The 9,817-nt window shown below is 41.1% G+C and overlaps 1 protein-coding gene across 1 annotated transcript in view; it reads left to right on the top strand.

Annotated features, from left to right (window-relative positions):
• The window catches only part of AK9 (adenylate kinase 9), a 145,311-nt gene that overhangs the window by 23,339 nt on the left and 112,155 nt on the right, over positions 1-9,817 (top strand). Inside the window, exons 7-8 of the mRNA XM_055136724.1 lie at positions 1,029-1,217; positions 5,606-5,734. Of these exons, the coding sequence (XP_054992699.1) occupies positions 1,029-1,217; positions 5,606-5,734 (318 nt within the window). The remainder of the gene's footprint in view (positions 1-1,028; positions 1,218-5,605; positions 5,735-9,817) is intronic.

Below are 9,817 nucleotides of genomic sequence, written 5' to 3'. Positions count from 1 at the left end.
AGAAGGAAGGAGAAAGAAAAAAAGAAGTTTCTAAAAAATCTATTGCTTTATTTTTCTTATATGTGTTGCAGAAACTGTCAGCATCAGAATCTCTGAAAATGCAGGCGAAGACGTCTGCCTCAGGCTTAATAAATCACAAGGGCAAGGAAAGATCTCTGGTTTACTACATATATTACATCCAAATGTTGAGGAGCCACTACCATAGAACACCAGCCACAGACTGCATGCCCTGAAATATATTCAGAGCATGAGTCACAATCCTGAACCTTAGTTGTCATTAATATTGTACCCCAGCTTGGGCTGTATATCCACAGGCAGGTTTCAACTCAGCATGCTCACTCACGACAGGTGAGCTGAGATCACATTATTGTATTGACTTTCTTTCATCATCACGGTCAGCTTATTTCTCTCCAGAATCAGTTTGAGATTTGAAATATGGCACATGTAAAAGCACTATGAAACAAAATTACTCACAGATATGGGTTTGACTTTTTTTTTTAACTTTACACTGTCTGTGTTCTCATTTACAACATAAAAACTTTAGGTTGCTGTTTTGTGATATCTGTGTATCCCCCACCTTACTCCAAGTGTTCTGATGGTGATACTATATATGTATGATTTGCCTCTGTTGGAAATAGGTGTCTGTCCATTCGTCTCCCTCTATTTATAGTTTTTTAAATAAAACTCTCAGAATTCTCTGTGTATCTTTTGAGACTAAAATGATTTACTGTTGTATTTCTCTAACTCTTCCCATTTTTTTTAAATCTTTCTGTCCTCATCATCAAAGTTCTGAGACTTTCTTACCTATATTCATTGTGAATTAGGAAAATCTTTGGTCTAGATGGAAACCATGCCTCGAGTTCGTGCGGACATGTGAGAAAAGCTCACACAATATGCTGCTTTTAATATTGCATTTGCACGGAGTTTGCAGGATGTTGTGTTCGTGTACAGCACAATGTATTAATAAGGAAAAGCATATGTTAAAACATTCAGAATATTTTAATATGATAATTAATCTTGTCCCTTAGTGTCCGGACCATGATTTATGTAACAGAACTTCTGGACAAAGGCAGCACAGTATGACAGGGCACCTCTACATAAGGGACCAGTGGGATCTTGATGCCATTGGGAAGCGTAAGAAGAAGAGGAAAGGAACCCCGAAAGAACAAAAAGCAGAAGAGGAAGGGGAAGAGGAAGAAGAGCAAGAAGAAGAGGAGGTAATATTCCAGTACTACATAGTATGTTTTAATTTATTTTTTTAATTGAAGAAAGAAATTTAGTATATCAAAATAGTGGAGTTTTAGGGGAATAGAGACTAAAACAGAGACAATAGCAGTCCTGGGGTGCTGGTGATATTTTACCTCTGGATCTGGATGTTGGTTATGTATGCTCAATTTTGGAAATCTAATCATGATTACACTACTTTTTTGGCCTTCTATAGACTCTTTTGTATACATTTTATAAGTAAACCCTCAATATGTTTGCCTATACATTTTATAAGTAAACAGGGCTCTGAACTGAGCTCCCTACTTTGGAAATGTAAGTGGTCACGAAGGCAGGTATCAATGGAATACTATGCAGCTGTTAAGAAAGAAAAACTCATGAAATTTGCTTAGAAGTGGATGGACATAAAGAGTATCATGCTAAGTGAAATAAGTCAGAAAGAGACAGACAGACATAGGACTGCACTCATTTGTGGGATATAAAATAACATAATATGAGACTAACACCCAAGGACAGTGGAGACAAGGGCCAGGATGATTGTTCCACAGTTGGAAGCCTGCCTTGAAGCTGAGGAAGAAAACAGCTGGAATAAAGAAGGGATCCCTAAATCATGATTAGAGAAATCGCTCATGATGGGAGATATGTGCTGAAAGTAGATAAAGGACCAAACATGATGGGCTCTCAGTATCTGTATTGCAAACCATAATGCTCAAAAGTAGAGAAATAGAAAGTAAGAAGGAAATTGTCTGCCACAGAGACAGGGGGTAGGGTTGGGTGGAGTTGGCGGTAGGGATACTGGGGACATTAGTGGTGGAAAATGTACACTGGTGGAGGGATGGGTGTTTGATCATTTTTATGACCGAAACTCAATCATAAAAGCTTTGTTAACTGTATCTCATGGTGATTCAATTAAAAAAAAAAAGCAGGACTGGAGTGATAGCACAGCAGATAGGGTGTTTGCCTTGCACCTGGCTGACCCATGTTCAATTCCCAGCATCCCATATGGTCCCCCAAGCACCGCCAAAAGTAATTCTTCCTGAGCCCAGAGCCAGGAGTAATCCCTGTGCATCACCAGGTGTGACCCAAAAAGCCAAAAAAAAAAAGCCAGGTGTCCCCAAACACGGACTCTCCCCTCTGACAGGGGAGGGGGGGACCAGTAGTCACTCTAGGTAAATGAAGAGGTGGACAAGGTGCTATCTCCCTCATCAAAGCCAGTTTGTGCTGGGGCCTTGGGAAAGATATTGGGGTGCACAAGCAGGAAGGAGATTTCTACTCCCTGTCAATGGCTCCAACCATTGGCCACCCTAGTGCTGGAATCCACTTAACCAGGCAACTTGCCCAGGGCCTGGACCCCATCTCAGATCCTCACCATATGTGACTATTGAGCATTTGACCCGTGGCCAGGTAGGTACTTGCCTTGCATTCAACTGCAAACCAGCAGCACATGTGGTCTCCTGATTATACTTGGCTCACTCCTCATACAGACTTATTATAGCCCTCTCCCAATTTTCTTGTTTTAAAATAAGTTTATGATTAAAATTAAAAGTTCATTGGCATGAGAGCAAGCACAGGGGCAAGGCACTTGCCTCACATGTGGTTATTCCTACCTGTCTCCCTGGCACCACTGAGGGTCTCCCAAGCACCACCAGGAATGATCCCTGAGCACAGAATTAGGAGTGGCCTTGAGCACCACTGGGTATGCTTCCAAACCAAATTAATTCATTAAGTTTTGTCACAAGAAAAAAATTAATGCAACTTGAGGTTTTAGACTTTTCTGTGCTGATCACTGTACAGAATAAAAATATAAACACAGAATACAAGTACAGAATACAAATATCAAATCATTATATCATACCCCTGGAACTAATACAATGTCTATATTAATTTCTTTTAAAAAATTAATACAAGAACACCCAGCTAGAAATAGAAAATAATCTTCCCTTTACTAGTATTATCTTCCCATGGCTAGTATCTATTGAAGATTATTTTTAAAAGGAAAACCACATATCAAATATGAATTTTTGTAGTCATTGTAGCTTAAATCAAGTAGAGATGGACGGGTCACAACTCATCTGGTTGCAGGACCATTTATGCTAATTTATGGTAACAGGAATATATTTAGAAGAGTATGAACTAAGTAGACTTGGAATAGCACCCTCCAATATGGTAGCCACTAGTCTCATAGGCTACTTAAATTGAAATTCATCATCATCATCATCATCCCGTTGATCGTCAATTTTCTCAAGCAGTCTCGGTAACATCTCCATTTGTTCCAGCCTTGAGATTTTAGAAGTCTTTCTTTACTCATCCTTCTCAACGATGCTGCCTTGGAGGCTCTTTCAGGGTCAAGGGAATGAAACCCATTATTGATACTGGTTTTGGCATATGAATACGCCACGGGGAACTTGTCAGGCTCTCCCATGTGAGCAGGAAACTCTCGGTAGCTTGCCAAGTTCTCCGAGAGAGAGAACTAGGCTATAACATGTGGTGCGGCCGCAAAGAGCTTCTGAGAGCTTGGAGCTTGGTTTTATAGTCTCTGGATGTTGGCCATTGATGGGATTCCCCACCCTAAGCAGAGCCCCAGTAGCTGAAGACCTCTGGAACCCAGCCACAGCCATGCTCAAGGCCCCTCTCCACTCGTTCGGACGAGCCTCATGCATGAAGGAACTGGCAGAGGAATCCAAGTGTGTGGGACCCGGGGCTAAGATTCCCAAGCCTGCTCCAATCGGGACTGGGCCTCTTCCACCCAGGTCCCCCATTTTCCAGTAGCTAGGCAGTCACACCCAGAAACTGCCCCGCCACTGTGTAAATTGAAATTAATAAAACTTAAAATTTAATCCTTCAGTGGTACTAATCAAGCATCAAGTGTTCATCAACCAATTATAATTGTGTCTTTCCAAACTGGACAGCAAAGGAAACGTTGGAGGACAATTGTCTCTAAGCTTCACTATGACCAACTTCTGCCCTGTGCTCATTTTCCCTGGACACTGCAGTTTTGCCACAATAAGCTTTTTTAAATAAATAGATGTGCTTTGTCCCTAATTCCCAACATTTTAAAGCACAGTCAAACTGGGGGCTGTGGAAAAATAATCAAATGAAATATTTGGAGGCCCTGTTTAATATGCCTTTTGCAGCAGGGCACAGCACATTCAGACAAGCAAACCCTTCACCTGCACATAATCATAGGGGAGTGCTCACCTTGGACGGCCACAAATGCTTTACAAGGGTCCTCTTGACTCTACTTTCTTTTTCCCTCCCATCCCATTCATCACAAAAGCCAGAGCCATTTTAAATTGGAGGTGAGGGGCCGGAGTGATAGTGTAGTGGGTAGTGCCTTTGCCTTGCTGACTGCTGACTGGGGTTCGATCCCACACATCCTGTTATAGTGTGATTCCCCAAGCACAGAGCCAAGAGTAAGCCCTGAGCACTGCTGGCTGTGGCCCAAGGAAATTGGAGGTGAGGGGGGCCAGCAGCAACTTCCTCATAGCCGATAAGATCATAGATGCAGACTCATCCCAAGTCTGGCTCATCCTGTCTCTCCTTCCTGCTCTCAGTACTCAGGCACATTAGCTTTGCTGCTAGTGCCTCAGCTGTGTTGCATTCAAAACACCTTTGCCCCCAGACTGCCACCCCACAATCCCCTCCCTGAGCTCTGCCCTGAAAGACTTTGCACTTCTGATTCTCCTCCCTCCACCTATAGCACTACTTTTATGCATCCAGTTCTCTCCCCAGGGGCCACACTACAAGGCAATCTAGCTCAGCACTGCCTAATAGATTCCAGCCACATATGACATAACTGTGATGATTGCCACATTGGTCCACAAGTAAATGCTGGTGGAAATCATTTCACAATAGAGTCTATTTAATCCAACACATGCAAAATACCACCTCAACAAGTAATCAACATAAAATTACAATGATTCTTTTTTCAGAGTAAGTTTTTGAAACCTGTGTGTATATTGTGCTGGCGATGTGTTCCAATTTGTGCTGCAGGATGGCAGGAGGCTAGCCTCTGGTTCATCTTCCTCTTAGCACGTGCCACTTTTGGTCTACTTGCTTATTATGGTAGCTCACGGAATGTGAGCTCTCTTCAGCAGGCGCTGTATCCCCAATGCCTACACCCCCAATGCCTTCACATGCTCTAGGTGCTTCAAAAGGGGGGTGTGGTGAGAGAACAAGTAGACTAGCAAAGCCCTTGGACAGGACAAAAAAAAATGCCACCAACCTCCACCACCAAAAAAAAAAAACCAAAAAGGAATATAACTTAATATGGGGTGGAGAAACATCTAGTAAGGAGGCAGAGACATAGTTTTTCAATTAATTAATCATTAGATTAAACCTCTTTCAAAATCTCTCCCCCTAACCCACAACCACCCTGTAGGCACTTCTTGCTGGAATTCAGTTGGTGGCTGGAATTATTCAACATCTAGTTCAGAGACCTGAAGATTATATGGAAAATATTCAGCAAGCTATTAAGATTTATAAGGATACAACTCTTCCTTCTCTAGAGGTAAGAGCAAGTAGGAATATTGATTGATAGTTGTGTGTATAACTGATTAAACAATATTCACATTTCTCTATCCCCCTGCATTACAGGCCTGGTTTTCCTCCTCTTGAGCTTTTGGTGTGCTGTTAGAATAAGGTTTCCATCTCACAGGATGTTTCACAGAACTTTATTTTACAAAGCAGCAGTGTTGTTAGAAATAAATTTTCAAATACTCCTCTGGGAATTTATTTACAGTTGGAAGTTGAAAACTTATTCTAAGAGACTATTTTATTAATCACCACTATTAATCTGTAATTTATAGACTTATCAAAGCAATTTATACTTAAGATATATCTGTTATTCAAAAAGGAGTTGCTAATTTACTTATAATGCAATCTATATGAGTTAATAATCTTTATTGGTTTCTATGGTAGCCCATTCAAAGTTGATATATGTAAGTATGTCTGATATGACTAAGATGTCACTTCACTTGTGAGGCCAAGGCCACCAAAATTCAATGTACCTATGAAAGACTTTGGGAAAACAAATAAGAACAAAACAATCTTTCTTATTTTCTGATTTATAACCTGCTTCAAAAATAATCCAAGACCAACTTGAAGTCAGTGAGTCCCCACGAGTGCCTTATGTGAGGCGGAGAGGAGAGAGACAGTCACTTTCTCCCAATCTGCCTCTGCCACTCAGGGACCCGCTGGGAAGGCTAGGACTAACAAAGTCTGGAAAGTCAGTCCTAGGCCTTATCCAGCACTTCCAGATACTTGTCTTGTCTCACAGAAAAGAATTTCAGGAGTAGACAAGCAGGGACGTAAAATAGATTTTATTTAGAGAGTTTTAGGAAGGATTTTAGGAAGGGGAAGGAGGGAGAGAAAGTGAGAAAGAGAGAGTGATGCACTCCAAGAGGAAACTCAGGCTTCTCCAAAAGCAGAGAGAGCCCCTACACACATCCCAGCACTAGGGATGAAAGTACACATCTCAAGCGGGACGATGTAGGTGCCACATGTGATCAGAGGCCACATTTGCTCAGCCACATGGGCACAAGCAGCACATGGGCTCAGGCAGCATATGAGCCCCCTTCCTTTATTCAAGGTGGCTTTTATATGTTTTTTTTCCCAAGGTGCTTCACATGGGGATTCATAGTGAGATAAGAGTCCGTTGCTAGAGGTTGTCAAAGGGGTTAAGTCGGGAGTGGTTGACAGCCTTTTTTGAAATTCCTTTCTTGGCCCTATGTTTCTGCTGGAGCTTCTGGGAGGTGGGGGTAGTTTCCAATTTTTTCTGTGTCTGTTACTGATGCCAGGTGAGGGTCTTATTAGGCATTAATTCCTGAGTTTGCAGCCTTGGTGCTATAGGTTTCATTACTTCCTAGAAATTCCATTACCATGAGGGGCCTTCCCTGCTCACTTGCCTACATCAAAATCATCTTTCTTGCCAATTTTCAGTTACTCCTCATTCTTGCTAGTCTTGCCTTCTTGTCTGACCTGGTGCATGTATCTTTAATCTTAGAAGTATTGGGGCTAGAGCAATAATACAGCGGGTAGGACGTTTTCCTTGCACACGGCCGACCGGGTTTGATTCCCAGCATCCCCTGTGGTCCCCCAGCACCGCCGGGAGTAATTCCTGAGTGCACAGCAAAAAAAAGCAATAAATAAATAAATAAATATTTATACCCTTTGACTTAGTTTAATTTCACTCCTAAAAATCTAGTTGAAAGTGGGACTGGAGAGAGAACACCAAGGTTAAGGCACTTGTCTTTCATGGGGCCAATCCTCACCCCCACTCCCGCTGCCCAGCACCACATAAGTTCCCCTGAGCACACCAAAATGATCCCTGAGCACAGAACTGGGAGTAAGCCCTGAGCACAAACAGGTATTTTATATATAAATGTAATATATATATTAAAAAATGTTGCTACCACCACCACCACCAAAAATAAGGAGCAAAGAACTAGTATAAGTATTAGGAGCTTTTCTTGTTTACAGTTAAACATGGTTCAGTCTTCAGTAACCCCTGGTCCCCCAAGCACCTTGTGGGTGCAGACTTGGAGGACTACAAGCAATGCTGATTGGCCAATAATCACTGGGAGAGCCTTCAGGCCTTCTGAGCATCACTTAGGGACAACCTGCCCTCTCCCATGGAAAAAATCTAGTTTAAGAAAAAAAATTTGGAGCGTGGAAAAACATTACTTCCTTTCTCAGTATATGGTAATTTATGGTTAAATTAATTATGCTAGCTTAATATGCTGTCTGCTAGAAAAAAAAGAAACACTTAGCAGCACCCAACCTTACATAATATCATGAAAGACACAATGCTCAATTAATAAGATGGCTTTGTTTAGTCAATTTTAATTAGGAAAATGTCCATTAATGAGGATCTTCTCAAAGAAAAGGAAACAGGCAAGACAAACCATTTCCAAGTCCTATGAGAATTGTGTGTAGAAAGGTAGAGATGAGTTTAATGTGAATCCTTGAGAAGGGGTGCAGGGGACTTGTCACCAGACCATCACACTATATGGGAATACAAGACTCAGAGAGAGAGCAGTGTCACTAATGTACAATAACAAAATCCAGTGGATTTTAGATTGAATTTTTAAGTTGTATTACATTATAAAGTTTATAATATATAATCTTAAGAAATCCAGAATTAATGAAAATATATCTCAGTTAAAAATATTTGCTATTACATGGGGCCGGAGCGATAGCACAGCGGGTAGGGCGTTTGCCTTGCACGCGCCCGACCCGGGTTCGGTCCCCGGCATCCCATATGGTCCCCCGAGTACCGCCAGGAGTAATTCCTGAGTGCAGAGCCAGGAGTAACCCCTGAGCATCGCTGGGTGTGACCCAAAAAGCAAAAAAAAAAAAAAAATATTTGCTATTACAGAAGATACTGTAATCAAAGTTATAACATAACTCGCAGCAAAATAAAAGACTTGCAACTTAAGATAATGGTTTAAAACCTATTAGGAATGTTAGAAAAGACAATCTCTTAGAAATGATGCACATAAAAGTTATAGTTGAATATCTGGAAGTTAGATATGGATATCTGGATGCCACACCTTACCTCTCGCCAGGGAAATAAATAAAACTAATCTCATTTTTAGCTATAAATTGGGTAGAACTTACTCTATTAATATACTCTATGAATATATATGAAGAGAGAGAGATACCCCAAAAACATTTCTTAAGAGAATAAACTGGTAGTTTATAGAAATTATTTTTTAAAGTTTAATTTAGTTTTATTTTTATAAAGTAGTTCAAAATCAAATCAAATATTTGATTACATTTAATATTTGAACACCAGTCCCACTACCATATTTTGGATGTTTTCATCCTGAACCCCTGCCCCTGCCCAAAGCAGAACCGAAATAATTTATTTTGCATTATTTGTTCACTGTCACTGTCACTGTCATCCTGTTGCTCATCGATTTGCTAGAGCAGGCACCAGTAATGTCTCCACTGTGAGACTTGTTACTGTTTTTATGATGAAATAAAAATACTGAAAATGCTCTAAAAAACTTTCCTTAGAGTAGAATGTGTGAATACTGTTGTATTTCACTCAGGGGCCATTAAGCCCTTCTATAAACGATTACTAATATGTTGTTAAGGGTTGAGTTTTGTGTGCACATATATATGTATATGTACACTTACATATATATACACACATATATGTATATATGTGTATATTTCCCCTTAAGATTGGTTTCCTTCTACTTTAAACCCCATCAAATGTGGTCTGCTACTCTGGGAGTATGAGTGATGTGAGGTATGAGATGTCCAGTGATAGGTTTACTCGTGGGTGAGGCTCAGCCTGAGCTTCTGGATAGTGGCTGGGAGCATGGAGGCAGTTGAGTTCTGGACGTTTTTGGCTGCCGATGCTGGGTCCCTTGGGGTGGGAAGGGACCTCACCTGCCACCCTCCAGGGCACCCCCGGTGAAAATCCTGCACGGAGTCCAGAGGCCTGGCTATGATGAGTCATTTTATGCTCTCTCCCAAGAGAGAAGGAGTTATAGAAATTCTTTAATGTAGAGAAAAACTTGAAAAGAAGTAGAAAAAAAAGAGAAGAAGCTTCATGGAAAGAGAACTAGGGTTGGTTTGC

The sequence above is a fragment of the Sorex araneus genome, chromosome 4, assembly GCF_027595985.1.
Source record: "Sorex araneus isolate mSorAra2 chromosome 4, mSorAra2.pri, whole genome shotgun sequence".
Classification (NCBI taxonomy): domain Eukaryota; kingdom Metazoa; phylum Chordata; class Mammalia; order Eulipotyphla; family Soricidae; genus Sorex; species Sorex araneus.
Note: the sequence above shows the minus strand (reverse complement) of the source record. Positions and strands in the feature narration are given on the sequence as shown.